The 20996-nt window shown below is 37.9% G+C and overlaps 1 protein-coding gene across 2 annotated transcripts in view; it reads right to left on the bottom strand.

The window, feature by feature from the left end:
* LOC306880858 (adenylate cyclase type 8-like) overlaps nucleotides 1–20996 on the bottom strand; it is a gene marked incomplete at its 5' end in the record, with an annotated part of 58108 nt that overhangs the window by 10904 nt on the left and 26208 nt on the right. The window contains 6 exons of one of the 2 annotated variants that reach the window (XM_079434653.1): nucleotides 5474–5555; nucleotides 7656–7828; nucleotides 8004–8093; nucleotides 9151–9352; nucleotides 9568–9668; nucleotides 11238–11435. In XM_079434653.1, the coding sequence (XP_079290779.1) occupies nucleotides 5474–5555; nucleotides 7656–7828; nucleotides 8004–8093; nucleotides 9151–9352; nucleotides 9568–9668; nucleotides 11238–11435 (846 nt within the window). The remainder of the gene's footprint in view (nucleotides 1–5473; nucleotides 5556–7655; nucleotides 7829–8003; nucleotides 8094–9150; nucleotides 9353–9567; nucleotides 9669–11237; nucleotides 11436–20996) is intronic. The other variant, XM_079434654.1, reaches the window with a different exon arrangement.

Below are 20996 nucleotides of genomic sequence, written 5' to 3'. Positions count from 1 at the left end.
ATGTGTGTGTGTGCATTTATTTGCGTATGCTCTCAAAGATGATTTTATGAGGAGTAATTATGCAAGTGGGGCAGACAGGGGTGTGCGACTGTCCGACTGATTATTAAAAACACATCAACAAGACTAAACTCCATTAACCTCTAAAACACATGCACACACATAGAGATGGGCGCACACACTCAGACATTAGACAATTAAGGCAGTGCATATCAAGCAAATTACTTTTGATAAAAGCAAGCTGTATGAAAAGAGTTTAATATAAATGAGTTTGAGAAGTTTTAGGTGTCTTGGGAGGGCCAGTTTTGAATCTCACTACTGTCTGGCGTGAACCGGGACTTTATCGCTATCAGAACAGTAATTTAAACAGTTAAAGTTTGGCTGGTGGAAGAGCAGCTGTTACAATAGCGGCTAAAAGGAATGCATTGTTTTATCCATGATACAATTATGTGCTAAGCTCTTCAATGGTGACGTTCTGGTTCTCAAGGCTCTCACTCAGCAGATAATACAAAAGTTATATCCCTCGTGCCTTATTCCCTTGAGCAAGGCATGTACCTGCATTCACAGTTTAATCAAGAGGAACATGTGCTGAATTTATTTTATTCCATTTTATGCCTTTCAGAGCTCAGTAGACTCATTGGAGTTCTCCATTTATAGAAAGTATCTACTTTGTCCTAGATTTTTCTCCTAAATTCTTTAGAAAGACTAAAGAGACACACTAAAGGCTCTCTTTTTAATCTCAGTTCTGTCTACACTGCAAAAATAACTTTGTATGTTTTTAATTATTCAGTTTTGTTAAAATATATATATATTTTTTTTAAACCTTATAACAAGACTCATTTTCTTGAGAAGCCACAACGCATAATATATAAAAAAACTTGTTTTCAGAAAATGTATCTTTAATACAAGTCTATTTTGTCTTACTCCATTGATCATTTTTAAAAAGGGGCCCCTAAGGGGACAAAAATATTATATGAGAGGAAAAATTATATTTCAATGTTTTTGTGCTGGCTCACAAAACATTTGAATTCTCTTGCAAAAGTATTGCATTGCCCCAAACTTTCTTTGATCACAAAAGTATTAAAAATCTTCCTCATATTATTTCCATCACAAAAGGTTTGTGAGCATCAAAAAACCACTGAAGTATAATTTTCCTACCATCTCAGTGTTTTTCTCCATTACCTTGTCCCATTAGGGGCTTCATTTATTTTTTACTTGTTTTAAGTATAAATAATTTATAAAAAGGTGAATAAAACAACTACTGAAGTAATACACACTTAAAGGCAGTGGTGGGCCGTCACGGGAAGCAGGAGATGGTCCTCACTGCAGAACACAAGATCCAGGGGGTGTGGTTGGATCTAGATCCAACTCCTCCCACCTTACATATACCTAAACCTACCCGTCTCCACCCCCTGATCCCTAAACCCACCCATCCCCACCCCTAAACCTACCATCTCCACCCCCTAGATGTAGATCCAACCCCGCCCCCCGCCCCCTGGATCATTGTTCTGCAGCGAGGGGCTACTGGGAAGGCCTTCTCTGCTGGCCCTATAAAAAATTGTGTGAAAATTTTTTTTATTTATTATTTAGGTATAATTTTCATTTGTGTAATGTCCACTAAATTGCCTACGATTAGTTTAGTTGAGGTTGAACTGGAATATACTACATAAAAAAAAGAAAAGTCCGAGGCCAGCACTACAGATAGTGCTACGATTTTGCTGAAAGAAGTCACATCTGATTTCTTACGAGCATTAGTTACAGAATCATCAGCCAATCAAAATTTGACGTTCAATGACAGCCCGCCCTCTGGGTCTAGCTACGTGTCCAGTGCTACCCCAGCGTTAGACCGTCCCTTTAGTCAGGGATTTCCAAGGTATGAAAGTGAAAGTAAACAAAAAGAAAGTGACAGCTGCAGTCATCGGCGCCTACACCAGATCTTGTTGTCGATCTACTAAAAACGCCTTTTTCAAAGCGCTGTTTTGCCGACAAAAAGAGAATAACTGAGAAAGGAAGACTAACACCCAAACTAAATTCGCTAACAAAGGCCAGCTAAGTTTTTATGCGCCATTTCAAAGATTGCAACTATGAGTGGCTAACAGGCTAACAGCACAAGTTATTTTGTTGGCTGTGTTTACTTTTTAATACGATTAAAGGGACATGGAATGATAGACCCATGGACTTTATTTACAAGTGACAGTTGAGTGCTTTATAATTTGATGAGTATTGTGTCATGCACATTGTTATGGAGGTGTACAAGGTGCGTTGATAATACTGTGGTGCAGTGTGTGGATGTCCAGCATTTGTACAGTTTTGCTGCTTTGGGTGCGTCGTCATTTTAGAGTGACGTGAATGTGCACAGTGACCCGTGTATTGGCAGATTACTTTTACTGATACATGTAGGGAAATTTACTCTGCATTTAACCCACACTAATCTAGCCTACTGTTGAAATTGTTGATCAGCTGTCATTGTTTTTGAGAGCCTGTGTGCGGTATATTATGTGCATTATATGCATATAGCTGCGTTAGCTGCAACAGAGATGTGTAAGATGTGTGCATGTAGTTTACAGTTGCTCAAAGGGACTGTTTACTGTTTAAGGGCACCAATTATGCACCTTTTCACAAAATGTAATATAAGTTTCAGGTGTCCCCAGAATGAGTCTGTGAAGTTTCAGCTCAAAATACCCCACAGATAATTTATTATAGCATTTTGAAAAGGCCTATTTTTGAGTGGAAGCAGAAACGGGCTGTTTTTGTGCATGTCTCTTTAAATGCAAATGAGCTGCTGGTCTCCACACCCTTTTTCCAGAATAGGGCTGTGCCTCTGCTAAAAAACATCTGTTTGGTTTTTTTATTTATCATGTCTATTGCACTGAAATCGTGCGTTTTAAAGCCATATCAGAAATCAACTGCGGGTGGCAGATCCTTTTTCTATTTAGTGCCCAAACTCTGGAACAATCTACCTAACACTGTTTGGGGAGGCAGACACACACTGTCAGTTTAAATCTAGATTAAAGACCCATCTCTTTAACCTGGCGTACACATAATACACTAATACGATTCAAATATTCAAATCCGTTAAAGGATTGTTAGGCTGCATTAATTAGGTCAACCGGAACCGGGAACACTTCCCAAAACACACAATGTACTTGTTACATCGTAAGAAGATTGACATCTACACTAATATTAGTCTGTTTCTTTCTTATTCCGAGATCACCGTAACCACCCGATCCGGTCCGTATCCAGCCCAGATGGTCACTGCAGTCACCAGATTCAGTTTGTATCCAGATCAGATGGTGGATCAGCACCCAGAGATGACCTCTACAGCCCTGAACGTCAGAGGAGACCAGGCCACCTAGATGAGCCCCAGAGACAGACCCCCAGTGAGGACTCTGCCATCTAGACAGCCATCGGGAAAAGACCACTGGAACCAGTTGAGCCCTTACAATCTGACTTTGCTGCAGTTGGAACAAACTGCTGGTTCGTTTGGCCAGAGGAGAACTGGCCCCCCGACTGAGCCTGGTTTCTCCCAAGGTTTTTTTCTCCATTCAGCCACCGATGGAGTTTTGGTTCCTTGCCGCTGTCACCTCTGGCTTGCTTAGTTGGGGACACTTCATTTCCAGTAATATTGTCGACCTGATTGCAAAGACACTATTTAAACTGAACTGAGCTGGACGATGACATCACTGAATTCAATAATGAAATGCCTTTAACTGAAAATTGAGTGTTTAATCTTGTCATTTTACATTATTGACACACTATTTTCCTATTTTGATATTGTGCAGTTGCTTTGACAATTTGTATTGTTAAAAGCGCTATATACAGGGGTGCACATAAGTTGTCCGCATGCGCGACCGCAATTAAAAATGCGCTGTGTAAATAAGTTCTGACAGAGCATTTGCGTACCGACATGGATGACAGCTGTTAATGCACATTTACCATTGTATATGATTTATTTTCAAACTGAAAGCATAATCTAAACTAGCCGCTGCAGTTTTCAAAGCAAAACTGTGACATTTCATTCACTGACGCTCAATAAAAGCTCGCTGATTTTACGTTTGAAAATTATGAAAATTAAAATTAAAATAATACATGCTAAAATATTAGCATTTTATTTTTGTTTACTATAAAATAATTGTATTTGTATGTAATAATCCCTTTTTATTTTTAAATAAAATTTTTAAATAAAATAGTATTATCACACTTGATTATTATTTTATTTGAAAAAAAACTAATTAAAGTGCACTTACTCAGGGCAGGGTCTTTGCTAATACAGCACTGTCCATAAACAGTTGTGGGTGGGGCTTGAATCATATTTGATGGATTCTGTGAATGGCTTGTTCTGAGAGACTGCTTATGATTTATGGGTGAACTGCTAATGATTTTAGCGGTTGGATTTTTTTTCATTATAGGGTGGTTGTGTACACACACTGCCAACACACATTTATGTACAAACAACAAGTAAAAGTGAATTTGACATAATAGGTGTCCTATAAATTTGCGATAAAATGCAGGATAACAAGCATTAATGACTTAAGCATTGTTGCATCATAATTATCTTGTTTTACACATTTTGAGAAATATTCATTATCAATTATTTTTCTTACGAATGTTTTTAAAATAGATATTTTTGCAGTGTAGAAGCAATTAAACTATAACATAATTTTAAATAACAGTAAATATACATACAGTAGTCTTATTTTCCATTTTTTTCAAAATCCTAAAACTTTCAAAAACGTTTTCGTTTTAAATTGAATGTTGATTCCCAAATTATCAGTGTGTTCTCAGACCTTTGCACCCCACTATATATGAAAATAAATGTCTCATAAAAACAACAGCATATGAAGAATAAAGCCTCCTAGACACTGACCTGCAGTGACAGAGTGCTTGTTCATTCATCCAACACACACACACACACACACACACACACACCAAGATGAGCATAAATAAGAAATGATCACATCACTGTCCAAGAAACACATGCCAAGTCCCAATCCATAGGCCAAGCAGTGGCACCACCTGCCTAAATGACAAACTGTTGCCATAGATACGAGGAGGGTTGGGGGGGCAAATACAGGCAGGCAGTTTATAGCTGGACACAACACATGGCACAAGCACAAAGCATTTCGGTCATATGTGAGACTCCATGCGCCTTAATCAGAGTGGCGCCGACACCACACACACACACCTACAAAAACCCAGCAGCGCTCATTTCGCTTTCTCTCTCGCTCATCACCACTCAGACCGGCTCTTTCCCCTGATCTACGGCATCAAAGACAACAATCAGTAGAGTGAACTTAAAAAGCTCCGCACACACGGTGCGTCAGAGAGAGAGCAGGGCTTTTATATATTGACTGTGAGACCTTATGAAGCAGCCAATAACTTTTGCAGCCGTTTCTTAGAAACGTGACATTATAAAATAGGCACTGAATGGCCCCTGATCCGCTGTCAGGCTGGTGTTTGTGTGCGTGTGTGCTACCTGTTGGCCGTGGTAGAACACGGCTAAAAGGAACATCGCCATGAGAAGCAGAGACGTTTCCTTGGTTCCCAGGAAGCTTTTGCTGTAACCAGAGAAACAGGACAGAAAGTCTCATGAGTTCTGCAGCATGTGTATAATGTCCAGAGTGCAGTTAGTTAAGAGAAACATCTGTCATAAATGTCATAAAGAGCCTTGATGATATAATCACAGAGTACACTGTTTGTCAAACACTTATGATATCTGTTATATGAAAAAACTATTTGTTTGTATAGGGGTCATGCACTGTTTTTTTTTTTTGTTTGTTTGTTTTGTACCGTTCTCTGAGGTCCACTTATGTTTTTTGTTGTTGTTTTTTTACATCAAAAAACTGAATTTAGAAGTAATAGGCCGTTTTCTATCCTGTTTTTAACCCCCTTCGTCAGAACACACTGTTTGAATAGGTGTGGCGGATTGTAGACTCGGAAGTAAATGTCCACTGCTATGATTGACTAATAGTTGTGTATGTTTGACAGCCTACATCATTCATAGATGGACACTGCTGTGAAAGGTTAAAATGCATAAATAGTATATATCAAACAATCTGTAATAACAGACAAAGCAATAGTTACTACGTAATAAAAACAGTTACTCACAGTGAGACATTACTGTTGGATCCAATACAGCTGGAATAGGATTTTCTTTTAGTTTCAATCTTTCTGAAAATCCTGTGTCTAATTGTGCCTTGTTTGTAATCGAATCCATGGTAAAATGAAGTGAACAAAGGACCAAGTTCTGACTGATGTGGTCTTCATTAAAAATAAAGTTCATCAAATAAAGTTTATCGTTTGGCTTCTGCATAGATCTGCATTCGTCCATCTCGTTATTTACACTACATGTGTGAATCGGTGGGCGGGGCTAAACAGACAGTGATGTTAAAGCAGGCATTGATCATCTTCTGCGGAAGCAGTGCTTATCCACACTATTACATCATAAAGTAGCACATTCCACAAGCTGTTGTTTTGGCAGACTGGCTTCAATATAAGATATTTTTAGACTAACAAGAAAGTTGAGATCTGAAACTTACAGGATGTTTTTATAGCACAATGACCTCTTATATCTCAAAAGATCAAGGGAATTTTGATTTTTCAGTTCATGACCCCTTAAGGTGGTACCTTGTTCAGGATTTGGTTCAGAGGCTTTGTTTTTGTTTAGGGGTTGTATTTGGTAGATGGTTTTATCCTACGTGATTTAGTGTTCTTATTACTTAAGTAAATGTGGAGGACAATGATGATAGCTAGGGAGGACGGATAAAAAATAAAAATATATATATAATTATTTTTTTTTATAATAAATTTTTTTATGTTGTTTTGAAAGAAGTCTCTTGCTGACGAAGGCTGCATTTATTTGATCAAAAATACAGTAAATACAGTAATATTGTGAAATATTATTACAATATTATTCTTTTCTATTTTTTAAATATTGTAAAATGTAATTTATTCCTGTAATGGCAAAGCTGAATTTTCAGCATCATTACTCCAGTCTTCAGTATCACATCATCCTTCAGATATCATCCTAATACACTAATTTGGTGAACATTTGTAATTATTATCAATGTTGAAAACAGTTGTGTTGCTTAATATTTTTGTGGAACCTATTTTTTCTTTTGTCTAACATGAAGTTCAAAGAACAGCATTTATATATACCATTTGATATACAACATGGTAAATGTCTTTATCTCTAATTAATAGTCTTGCTGAGTTAAAAAAACACACACAAAAAAACACATACTGACCCAAACTTTTGACAGAGTATGTAGGCGGTAACAGAAGTGTATGTGCATGTCATGAGACAGAAAAATTACAAGCCTTTCAGGGTTTAAACCTATAAACTTACAGCTACCAACCTAAATTTTGACCACCAGGCCACATAACTCACATTTACTTTCTGGTTTAGAGTTTGAGGTGTCCTTTTCATTAAGAATTTGGCGGAAGACAGAAATTTATGACTGGCTGACGTCAATCATAAAACTTGCAGAAATCTATTAAAACACTTTTACAGACTGCTCTTATAGCTGGTCCACGTTATCTTACGAACTTGCTTGAGTCATCACAATTACATCCATACTGTTAAAGTGTAATATTTAATTTTGCTCTTTATAATTTGTTCCCTAATGACTCCTGAATGGCACAATGAGTTTGCATACCTCTGATTAAGTGTAAGTGTGTCATAGCGGATGAACAGTGGTGTGTAGAAGGCCTCAGTCAGCACAGCGTAGATAGCAATCATGATCAGCAGGATGGCCAGCTTCAGAACCGAGTTCAGTCTGAGGAACACTGCACACGTCACCATTGCCAACACTCCAGTAAACACGAAATACTGTCAATAAACGGGCAGACAACCTCACCATTAGCAAACTATCACTCGATGTACAGTGAATGAATTGATTTTAAACAGTTTACACATTTGCTAGAATTCTATCAATCCTTTTAACAGACTGAAAATGGCAAGAAGCTGTGGGTCTGATTGTATGGGAGGCAGTGGATGAAAAGACCTCTGGGTAGAAGCAGATATCGGGGATTGAGGCAGATGCATTAAACGTCTGGTTCCTGAATGAGCCGGATTTATCGAAATCACACCAAAGCTACAATAAAAGAGAAAGAGAGTGCTAATGTTAGAGAATTGATTGCATTTGAGAATTCATCTGTATAAAGAGCAATATAATTACATTTCCAAGAACTTTCTAACTGTAGGTTTATGTAACTGAAAAATGGCTGATATAATATTCTACTGAAAGCAGTAACTGACAATATTCAGTTAAAATAAATTACAAATATGAAAAAATTAAGATAAAATGTTTTACATATAATTTAGGCATCACAACATTATAAAATACAGTATGAAAAACTGATGTTTATTTTATATATAAATATTTTATTTTTATAATTTAACTGACATTAAGTGTTTTTAAAGATCAACTTGATGATGAAAAAAGTAAATCTAAATGTAAAAATTAAGTTATAAAAAAAAAAAAAAATCCACATTAAATATTGACCAATACAATGCATTTGAAAAAATAGCTAATATCAGCCAGTAACCAATATGATATTGAGTCAAAATCTGCTAAAGGGTAATAATGGAATAACAATTTTAATAATAATAAAAGTGATTTAACACTATTGTTTACAACATAATCTGTATTTTCTTGGGTTTAAATGATTTTTGTTATAAGAGACAAAAAAAATAACTTTGTCCATCAAAACCACTCCTGGCAAAAAATAAATAATTAAATAAAAAAGTGAACTTGATTTTCAAAGTTAAAGAATTTGCGACAGCTAAATGTAACATTTTTTACAAGTCAAAGCTGTCAGTCTCTGAGTGACGTATTTTATTTAAGCCAAGAAATAAAATTAATTCTGTAAAATAGTATAATGAACTACGCAAAAAGCATTTTGATCATTTTATAAGACCCAAAAAGATGTCACATTTAATTACCTGTTTGCAGATTTTGAGCCATGCATTGTGTGATTCTTTGTCACTAGATTCTATAATGAATATAAATTCATTTATACTCCACAGTGGGACTATAATTCTTGAATTGAAATTGGTTCAGCTCACAAATTAAAATTTTATATATCCACGATAACATTTGCAAGAGTATAATGATGAAATTAAAACTAAAATAAAAAATGTTTGCTCACTATGTTGATCATGGCAGCCAGGAAGTTGATGAGGATGGAGAGGAAGATGACGACGTTCCGTGCAGCGTACGTTTCGTTCACCCAGCAACATGCTTTTCGCAAAACCAGCGGCAAACACTTATAATCCTCCGCCGTTGTCACAACAACAAGGCAACAGTGCAGAAAGATGAGGACGGAGAACTGTATCACCATAGTGACCATCCTACAAACATGAGCGATTTCATATTATATGATGCTCTCGTGGGAGTAATCGAATATTCGAGACTGGTCTGGATCAAATTTCATTGAAAAAGCCACATCGAACACTACTGGAAATATTAATCCATGACTTCTATATGCAGTATAAACCCAAACAGATCATGTGTCAACCTCAATGTCTGTGGTGGTTATGGCCATCAGTATATGTATATGTTTTACCTTGCAGAGGGAAGTAAGCTCTGTATTCCAGTGATGAAGAAGAGAACAATGAAGGCACACACAAGATTAGACTTAAACACCTCGTCTCGCATCTGGGAATACTGTAGAGGAAACATACACATACACACACAGAAATGTAAGGACAAAAATTCCTCTTCACATGATGACTACAATGACACCATGAAAGCAATGCTAACCACATAGGAACGAGCAGGGTAGGTGCTCATAAACACACATACACACAACTCCTGTGCTCTCTGGGTTAGTGAGAGGACGTGTGATGTCAGGGCATCATGAAGGCGGGGCAAACCAAAAATCTCAAGCACAAAGAGTGGCACAGAGTCAAATGCCAAGCAGGGGGCAAAGGTAAACTCAAACAAGCAGAAATGAGGTAAGGGACAAATAAACAGTGTAAAAAGCGTTTTTAACTAAGATGAAAACATGCATGGTAGTGAATCATGAGTAACCCGAAGGCCTGTCTGTGGGCAAATCCCGGTTGTTCAGGAAGAATTAACGTTCATATGATGAACCAAGTTCATCAGTGATGGTGATTAAAACCAATAAATTTGGAGACCAATCCAATCGGCTAAATTCACCGGCTCATTATCCTAAGTGTTGATTTAAGTTCACTCTCTTTTTCTTTGTCAGAACCTGCTGATCAGATCAGAAAACAACCTTTTTGTCAGACTAATGGCCAGAGCGGCTCTCAAGTTAAAGGGTTAGTTCACCCAAAAATGAAAATTCTGTCATTAATTACTCACCCTCATGTCGTTCCAAACCCGTAAGACCTTTTTTCATCTTTGGAACAAAAATATCTTTGTCGTTCAAGGCCCAGAAATGACGCATACATTGTACTCATACATTGACTGACACGGAAGATAAGAAATCATTGAATAAAGTAGTTATTTGTTTTCAGATGTCATCAAAAGTATCTTCCCAAGATGAACTAAGGTCTTTCGGGTTTGGAAAGACATGAGGGTGAGTAATTAATGACAGAATTTTCATTTTTGGGTGAACTATCCCTTTAACAGCTCAAGAACTGTAGCACGATTCGTGAATGAAAACAATCTTTTTGGAGTTTTTTTTTTATCGTTTTTGGAGCTGTGGTCACTATATATGAACTGTCATTGAATAACTTGAAGACTCTTCAAAATACAACATTTTCCGTTCCACAGAAGAAAGCCTGATAGTGAAAATAATAACAGAATTATGTTTTGGGGAGAACTATCCATTCAAGTGATCTTAAAAGTAAATTGCATTTTAGTGGTGTCAGAAGTGTCATCGCTCCTGCTAGAAAATCCAAATAAAGCTAGTGGCAGATGGTTCCTGTGACCATTAATATGGTGCAAATTGGTCTAGATAGATGGTCCATCTGGTTGACCATCATGGACCAACGAGAAAGCAGCAACAATGCTCTAAAAACAGCTGGACCACCTTAACTTGTTTTTTTTTTGGATGGGATATAGTAATTGAGAACATTTTAAACTGCTGTGCATGTTCTAGAAAGTATCGACTGCTATTGCTGGCACATAATGTCCTTTAGTTTACTCATGACAAAAACACTCTCTCGCCTCCTTCTCTTGCACTTCCAAAACAAAAATAAAGCAAAAAAGAGAGAGTGAGAGAGCAGAGAGGGAGGACAGGATGGCTGGAAGATGGGAGCAGGCTACCTTGTGCTCCAGCAGTGCTTCTCTAAAGGTGAGAGAGAAGGGGGATATATGTTCTTGGCGGAGCTTGTCCCCGCTGCGCAGGGCGATGGCGCTCTGCATGCGAGCGTTAATTTCCTGTGAGCCGGCGCGCACATGCAGGGCTTGAGCCAGGTGGTTGGGGAGCAGGTTAATGGAGTGACGTGTGAGCGCAGCCAGAGTCTACAGAGGAAAAGCACATGCAGCGCCCATGAGTCTAAGAGAGTGTGTGTTCATGTATGTGTGTGTGTTGGTGTGTATCTGTTCATCCAAGAGCTCTGCACAACATAAATGTATGACAATCAAAGAAACATTAGAAAACGCTTGCACAAACACATGCACGATTACTTAGCTAATGGAGGACAAATTACAGACTTCTAATTTTTTATATAAGGCTAATTATAATAAAATATATCTCAACCCAAACTCCATGCCTAAAAGAAAACTCTTGCATTATTTAATTTATGGACTGTTTTCCCACATACAGCATCCCCAATGGAGGTTTTGCCAGATTTAGATCACTTCTCTAAACGACAGCTAAATATGCACACACACAAACGCACACACACAACACTTGCACATAACATGATTATTTTTTGTACAGCGAATGCTCTGGACTGTAAGTAATAGGCTTTTCTAACTGCTAGAAAATCAACACACTATTGCAATGTCTAATAATTCCACTGCCTTAATGCCGGAAAGCCGGACCTTTTATATCAGATATTTTAAGTATCATAATATGAGGCTGTTCCAGTTAGTTCTCTCTGCTGGAAAATCCAGTTAAACCCTTGTTGATTGCTGATTTTTCATGGTTTGGTTCTATGGTTGATTGATGGTGGTAGACCACCTTGGGTAAGGAAAGAACCCTTTATCATGTGCTGAAAACACCACATTGTGTTGATATGACCTATTTAAGATATTTTCAGCAACCTTTGTGTTATCCGTTAAAGTTTATAAAGTGGTGGCCAAAATTGTTAGAACACTTGGCATATTTTAGAGTTTTCAGTTGTTTTTGTTGAACTAGCCATTATAATATCCATAAAATGAACTATTGCCTGAACTAAGTGCGATGGAAGAAATCGGCTGGAACATTGAAAATGATGGACTGGCCCCCTCAAAAACCGGACCTCAACCCCATTGAGCAAATTGGAAAATAAAGTGGACAGATCTATTGTACATTCAAAGGAAAGACTTTGGCTTGAGTTGCAGAAGGCATGGGATAACATTAGTGTTGAAGTTCTCAGAAAATATATTGACAATAGGTGGACACGCCAAATATTAAAGTTAAAAGTGGATAAAAACAGTATGACTCAATTCATCTGATATTTGTTGTGCTCAGAGCAACCTGCATGTTCCATGAACATTATGACATGAAATCATGTTTTGGAGGCAAAAAAGGTCAATATTTTCAGATCTGTCAGGTGTTCTAACAATTTTGGCCACCACTGTATATCATCCCATGTTAACTGATCCAAATCCAATACCAAGACAAGACTGTGTCACATATATGCTTTGAATGTAAACAGCTTAGTTGATAATAATTTGAGTAATTTAGCTTGGCTAATAAAATAAAAAATATTAAAGGGGTCATCAGATGCAAAATTCACTTTACAAGTTGTTTGAACATAAATGTGTGTTGGAAGTGTGTGTACACATCCATCCTATTATGATTCAAATCAGGCTCTTCTGAGGTTTCTGTCAGAATGACGTAGTTCTGTACAGGCCCCTCCCACGATAGTTGATTGACAAGACCGTTTTACCTTAGACCCGCCCTGAGTGAGCTGTCATCAGTCCATCATTGTGTCGACTCCGGTGCAGGGGAAGACAAGATGTCTCCAATTAAGCGATTGAAGTGTTTAGTTGTTGGATGTAATAATGTATATAGCAGTCGTCATTTAGTCCCGACATCTGAGCCGCTGAAGATGCAGAGGATTAAGGTTACTTTCATTTTGAAGTGAATGCGCCGATCCCTGATCTACATGAATGCACTATGTTCGCCCAAATCATTCGTGATCTAGCTTTATCTACAGAAGAAGTGAGTATAAGAGTTTTTATGAATGTCCTAATAATGTGCTAGTTAGCCAGTTTTGCGGCTGAAGTTGAGTATTCTCCATAGATATATATACCTAGATGCCTCATTGTCGACTGTTTCTATGGGCCGGGATACGTAATAAGCCATCCGCCATTTTTGAAACGGTCTGCGAATCTTTGAGCGCATTGACTGTGTGCATGCGTCTACAACAGCAAGTTATATGCTTGTATATCTTTGAATATTCATTGATTATTATGGTGAATGCGAGATGGCTGACGCGTCAACATATCTGGAGCGGTCGAATAGGGACTCTACACATATCGATGGTCTATTCGTCACTCCACGGAAGAGAGGGGCGGAGTCAGCAGAGCTCACTAGCATTTAAAGCAACATGGACTAGAACAGCGTGCTGAAAACAGAGCTAATTTTGACAGGGTAAAGAAGGTGTTTTTTACAATACCATTGAAAAATTGTAACCAAAGTATGTTATAGACATTTCATTAAGACTAGAGGTTAGAGAGTCGGACTCGTAATCCAAAGGTTGCGAGTTCGAGTCTCGGGCCGGCAGGGATTGTAGGTGGGGGGAGTGAATGTACAGCGCTCTCTCCACCCTCAATACTACGACTGAGGTGCCCTTGAGCAAGGCACTGAACCCACAACTGCTCCCTGGGTGCCGCAGCAAAAATGGCTGCCCACTGCTTTGGGTGTGTGTTCACGGTGTGTGTGTATTCACTGCTGTGTGTGTGCACTTTGGATGGGTTAATTGCAGAGCACAAATTCCGAGTATGGGTCACCATACTTGGCCGTATGTCACTTCACTTTTCACTTTCATAACACACAGAATTTTGTTAATGCAGCTCAACTCTAATAAATACTTGTAAAATACAGGCTGAAACACAAGAATTCAATAGCTCAGAGGTTCATATTAGGATAGAGGTAAAACAAAGGTAGCACTTGCCTTAAACACACTGTACAACATCAGGACACAAATGAAAAATGGCATGAACAGGACCTGGCTAAGTTCAGGCCACTCAGCTAAAGCTGATGACTGTACAAGAAAAGGGAGGCAACCTTACATGACTTGCAAAATGTTACCTCAGACTGGCTATACCATGGCTCTGTTACAAAATCTAGTTTTTTATACTGTTTACATGAGACATCCTACATGGGCAGCAACGCCCATGCATGCAAACAAACTCACACACCCAAACAAACAATTACGTGCAATACACATAAAGTGAGACTTGACTAATGCAAGTGTCTAAGTAGGTAATTCAGCCGACTAATCTGTCTTCCAAACAAAAGAGGGCAAAATCCTATAAAACAGAGTATGATATTTGCAAGTTGCTAAGCTAAAAACGCAATACTTTAAAAAGCATAAAAATATTGCACAATAAAATTGTTGTGTTTCTTATTAACAGAACTGAATAAAATGTGTATTTTTCATAATCTACTGAACATGCCCATTGAATGGTGGCTCTTGCGTATTCATAAAACCCATTTGAAAGATGCCTAGTTCAAACCTGACAGAATCAAGCTGTTTTAAAAGCATCATGCTGTCAAAAGTGATTACATGGAAGAATGGGAGAAGACCTCCATGTTTGTGGGTCACCAAACACATTTCTTTACAGCAAACCCAGTAACAACCATATATATCACATATGTGAACTGGAAATAAAATGAAATTATTTTTCTCTCCATGATAGTGTAGGCATGTGTTATATTGTATCTGAGCGTGTTTAATAGTGGAAATGTCAGCACAGGGGTGGAGGTCAAACTGAAGGATGACTAGCAGAGGATATTGCATAAACAGGATCTGACACAGACGTTTGATTTTGTTTTGACCGCTGAAAGTATCTTTAAAGAGAACTATAATCTGTGCCATGATCTAGAGCTGTGGTCACTGAGAGCCGCGAATCATCTAGAGAAACACTAGAATTACAAAACTCGCACACAGACTCACTCTCTTACATACACAATGGACTATTCGCGCACAAACATATACAGGTCCTTTTCAAAAAATTAGCATATTGTGATAAAGTTCATTATTTTCTGTAATGTACTGATAAACATTAGACTTTCATATATTTTAGATTCATTACAACACAACTGAAGTAGTTCAAGCCTTTTATTGTTTTAATATTGATGATTTTGGCAAACAGCTCATGAAAACTCCAAATTCCTATCTCAAAAAATTAGCATATTTCATCCGACCAATAAAAGAAAAGTGTTTTTAATACAAAAAAAGTCAACCTTCAAATAATTATGTTCAGTTATGCACTCAATACTTGGTCGGGAATCCTTTTGCAGAAATGACTGCTTCAATGCGGCGTGGCATGGAGGCAATCAGCCTGTGGCACTGCTGAGGTGTTATGGAGGCCCAGGATGCTTCGATAGCGGCCTTAAGCTCATCCAGAGTGTTGGGTCTTGCGTCTCTCAACTTTCTCTTCACAATATCCCACAGATTCTCTATGGGGTTCAGGTCAGGAGAGTTGGCAGGCCAAATGAGCACAGTAATACCATGGTCAGTAAACCATTTACCAGTGGTTTTGGCACTGTGAGCAGGTGCCAGGTCGTGCTGAAAAATGAAATCTTCATCTCCATAAAGCTTTTCAGCAGATGGAAGCATGAAGTGCTCCAAAATCTCCTGATAGCTAGCTGCATTGACCCTGCCCTTGATAAAACACAGTGGACCAACACCAGCATCATTGACTGTGGGTACTTGACACTGGACTTCAGGCATTTTGGCATTTCCCTCTCCCCAGTCTTCCTCCAGACTCTGGCACCTTGATTTCCGAATGACATGCAAAATTTGCTTTCATCCGAAAAAAGTACTTTGGACCACTGAGCAACAGTCCAGTGCTGCTTCTCTGTAGCCCAGGTCAGGCGCTTCTGCCGCTGTTTCTGGTTCAAAAGTGGCTTGACCTGGGGAATGCGGCACCTGTAGCCCATTTCCTGCATACGCCTGTACACGGTGGCTCTGGATGTTTCTACTCCAGACTCAGTCCACTGCTTCCGCAGGTCCCCCAAGGTCTGGAATCGGTCCTTCTCCACAATCTTCCTCAGGGTCCGGTCACCTCTTCTCGTTGTGCTGCGTTTTCTGCCACACTTTTTCCTTCCCACAGACTTCCCACTGAGGTGCCTTGATACAGCACTCTGGGAACAGCCTATTCGTTCAGAAATTTCTTTCTGTGTCTTACCCTCTTGCTTGAGGGTGTCAATGATGGCCTTCTGGACAGCAGTCAGGTCGGCAGTCTTACCCATGATTGCGGTTTTGAGTAATGAACCAGGCTGGGAGTTTTTAAAAGCCTCAGGAATCTTTTGCAGGTGTTTACAGTTAATTAGTTGATTCAGATGATTAGGTTAATAGCTCGTTTAGAGAACCTTTTCATGATATGCTAATTTTTTGAGATAGGAATTTTGGGTTTTCATGAGCTGTATGCCAAAATCATCAATATTAAAACAATAAAAGGCTTGAACTACTTCAGTTGTGTTGTAATGAATCTAAAATATATGAAAGTCTAATGTTTATCAGTACATTACAGAAAATAATGAACTTTATCACAATATGCTAATTTTTTGAAAAGGACCTGTATACCTTCAAGTCAAACTTAAAGGGGTCATATAACATTGCTAAAAAGAACATTATTTTGTGTATTTGGTGTAATGCAATGTGTTTATGCGGTTTAAGGTTAAAAAAACACATTATTTTCCACATACTGTCCATTATTGTTGCTCCTCTATGCCCCGCCTTTCTGAAACGCGTCGATTTTTTCCGTTCTGAGAAGCGAGGCGTGCTCTGATTGGCCAGCTATCCAGTGCGTTGTGATTGCCCGAATACCTCAAGCGTAAATGTTACGCCCCTCACCGTATTGTGATGCCGTGTCCCGGCGTGACAACACAAAAATAATAAAACCCATCATAAACGAGGCACGTGTTGCATCCAGTGGGGACATAATTACTGATTATGATGCCTGATTATAAAAGTACTGTCTTTTTACGCGGCGCAATGCAACATTACCATGTCTGCATTTTACTTTACTTACTTTTACTTTTGTCATTTAGCAGACGCTTTTGTCCAAAGCGACTTACAAATAAGAAAAAGTAACTAAAACTAAAAAGTTACAACTCTATAAATACTATATACCCACATATTTAAGAAAATAAAGAAATTAAATCAAATTGACACATGCATATAACATTTCAATAATAAACATATAAATGAAAAAATTAAATAAAAAGCGATACTACTATCCCTTGCCGGTGTCCCTGCCCGGTGGAGTCGCACGGTAGAGTCGATGGTCTTTACACTCTTTACTTTTTTACTTTTGTCATTTAGCAGACGCTTTTGTCCAAAACAATTTGTGATCGGGGAAACGACAAACAACAAGCACTACTCTACACAGCTCAAAACTTGCGTTTGAATCGTCAGTAGCAGAAACGTACTTACAGGCTGTGTGTCAGAAGTGTCAGACTGTCCCTTGTAAAGGACTTTATAGAAACAGCCTTTGTGCAAGCCAGCATTTCTAGGCTACTCTTCCACGTTCAGGAAATAGTCCTCCGTAAAATGCGCTGCACATACTCTAATATTTGGGTTGTGCTGTTCTGGAACAGTGTTGTAAATACAACTTAACCACCGATTTCTAGTTGTGTCCTCTTTTGGAAGCCCAAACAAAGTAGTTTCGCTTTCACAACTAAACACAGCGTCTCCACGACATGGCGCCGACGGCAGCAACAATACTACAGCGAGAATAAAAATCACGCCCCCTTTCATTGCGTATACAGTTGGGCGGTGTTTTGCAAATCTTCCCACACCGTGACGTAGACATGTGGGGGCGTGTTTGAATGAGGCATTTTAGGGGGTCGTGGCAGAGTCTTAACTTGTATAAAGAATATCTCTTTGGTTTTGAGACTTTAGTCTTTGCAACTTCAGGGATCTTATCTAAACACTCCAAAGAGAAAGGAAATCGCATCATATGGCCCCTTTAATGGCGTTTATTTTAAAACAAGACATAATAAAATAATAAAAAAAAACATGCTTGCTTGTTTTAAATGATAAAACTGTAGATATAATGGAAACAAATAGTGTTTGGCCAATTTCTAGTTGTTCATATTTAATGTGATGAACTAACAGCTGTGGTTACTCTGTTAGGACACCTGTGTGAATTTAAGGGGCAATGACTTTATACATTCACTGAAATAACAATAAAAATGATAGCTATTAAAATTATAGCTAATTTTCAGAAATTTTTAAGTGTGGCTTAAGTGTCCCAAATCATTTTTGGGCCCTGTATATGGACTTTTCATTCATCAGATGTTAGATCTACAACAGTGTTTGCTCATGTGTGTGATTGGAATTATATTAATTGACGTGGGCAAATCTGCTGGGATTAGGCACTGTTAATCTACTGTTAGCAGTGGGATTTTCACTAAAAGTGTTTTTAAATAGAGATGTGTATGAGAGGTGTATGACTGCCATGAGTGCGTTGAGAAAACATTCAATAACTGTTCTTCTAACAAGTGAAAGGAATGAAAATTGACAATATCTTATGGCCCTGAAGTACTGATGGGACTTTTGAAAAGTTCTTCTATATTCAATAAGAGTTATTCTCTCTAGCAATTGCAGAGAAGAGTTCTAACTTGGACACAATATTAAACCGCTTAACATTGTTCTTTACACTAGGTCGTACAGCAACGCTAAAAACAACAATATATAAATGAAAAGCAACAAAGCACAGTTCAAATGTAGTTAATAAATTTGCATTAAATTGATCAAAAGTGATGACTTCCATTTAAAAAAAAAAAAAATAAAATCTCAAAACTTGACCCTCTAAAACTAGCACTCTCTATTTCTATTCCATCTACTTTTATTTTTATTTTTTTCTTTATTAAAAAAACCGACTCTCTAACAATAACATTCTCTATTCTTTTTCTATTCTATCTACTTGTTTTCTTTTTTTTTCTTTTTTTTAACTTCTATTCATTAAATAACTCTAATATTAAGATCAAGAAGCACAACTGTTTTCAATACAGATAATATTAAGAAATGTGTCTTATGTACCAAATCAGCATATTAGAATGATTTCTGAAGGATCATGTGACAATGAAGACTGGAGTAATGGCTGATGAAAATTAATCTTTGCCATCACAAGAATAAATTACATTTTAAAATATATTAAAATAAATTAAAATACATATATGAAGTAAAATACATATATTAAAATACAAAGCAGTTATTAGTTTTTATCATCAAATAAATGCAGCTTTGGTGAGAATAAGAAATTTCCTTCAAAAATGAATGGTAGTTTAAATGAGTAAAAACTGGGGCTTTCAATTTAATACAATTATGATTAATCATGCCCCCTAATGCATCAAATCATACTTTTAGAGTGAGCAAAGAGTGATTTACATTCATTAGCCTCATGCTCATTTCTGCTCCAACAACTATCAAAAATTGCTCCTGCACTACAATTTAGATGCATGCCAGGTATACTTTTCAATCTCACTGTGAACAGATTAGTAATACCGCTTTCTTTTGAATCAAGCTGAATATGACTTTTTATTTTTTTCAGACTAAGGTGTTTGCATCCATGTTTTCCATTCTGGTTGAGGTAATAGTCAGATTATGAACGGAATGAAACTGAACAAAATCTGGGTGGAGTAGAAGAGATGGAAAAGCTTCTGGGTGGAGATGTCGGAGAATCAATTTGACTTCTCAATAATCCCAAAGGTGGAGAAATAAAGCTTTTGAGAGCTCTGATGCTTTTCAGAGCAGCAAAGTTTTCCAGAATTTCTTATGGGGTGGAGTTTAAATGGCTTTTAATAGTGTGGGCAGATGGCAGAAGTCATGGGCAGGGCTCTAGGCAAAAAAAAAATCACTTAAGGAGCCATTTAAGATTTCTCTCCTCCTTTTACAGCATGAGCAAGTTGTCCTGGGAACTAAGGTTCACTTAAAGTGGGAACTAAATGTATTGTCCCAACTTGAGAACTATACACAGTTACAAAGAATTGTTTATTACACAGAATCTGTGCCAATATCATGGACCATAAATATGTCAGCATCATTTGGCAATTGAGTGTAGTTTGGGCTCCTCCCAAAGACTATAGAAATACAAAGACGGTACACTCTTATACTTATGAATGGGAGAAACTGCAACGAGCAATTTGGAGGGATAGTCCCGCCTTTTAATGAAAGAGCCAATCGCCGATTGGTAAAGTCATTGCATCACTGCAGCGGCCATTAGAAGCTCCAGTTCCCATAGAAACCTGAGGCTGGACCAACCGATGCGCATGCACAGTCATAAGCGCATTGGAACTACGCATGCGCATTGGCTCGTCTAGCCTGAAAAATAAGCTTTTTAAATGCTGTTTGAGCATAACAAACAACATTCATTAGGCAGTTCATTTCAGATTTTGTTGCTGATTTGAAATATGTAATTTAATCGCAAGTTCAGCGAGCAGTTTGAGATTTCAGGATTCCCCCATTAATTTAGATAGGACTTGGTCTTGTTTGAGCTGCCTGGAGACATTGCAAATATGGCGGTTGAGTGAACGGACTTTCCTTGAAATGAACTTTGCTCCTCCTCAATGCATCCTATAAATGTTGTCATACCTAAAGGATTATTAGGAACACCTGTTCAATTTCTCATTAATGCAATTATCTAATCAACCAATCACATAGTTGCTTCAATGCATTTAGGGGTGTGGTCCTG

The sequence above is a fragment of the Barbus barbus genome (genome assembly GCF_936440315.1).
Source record: "Barbus barbus genome assembly, chromosome: 15".
In the NCBI taxonomy this organism is placed as follows: Eukaryota; Metazoa; Chordata; class Actinopteri; order Cypriniformes; family Cyprinidae; genus Barbus; species Barbus barbus.
The sequence above is the reverse complement of the archived record's forward strand: the minus strand, read 5'-3'. Positions and strand labels throughout refer to the sequence as shown.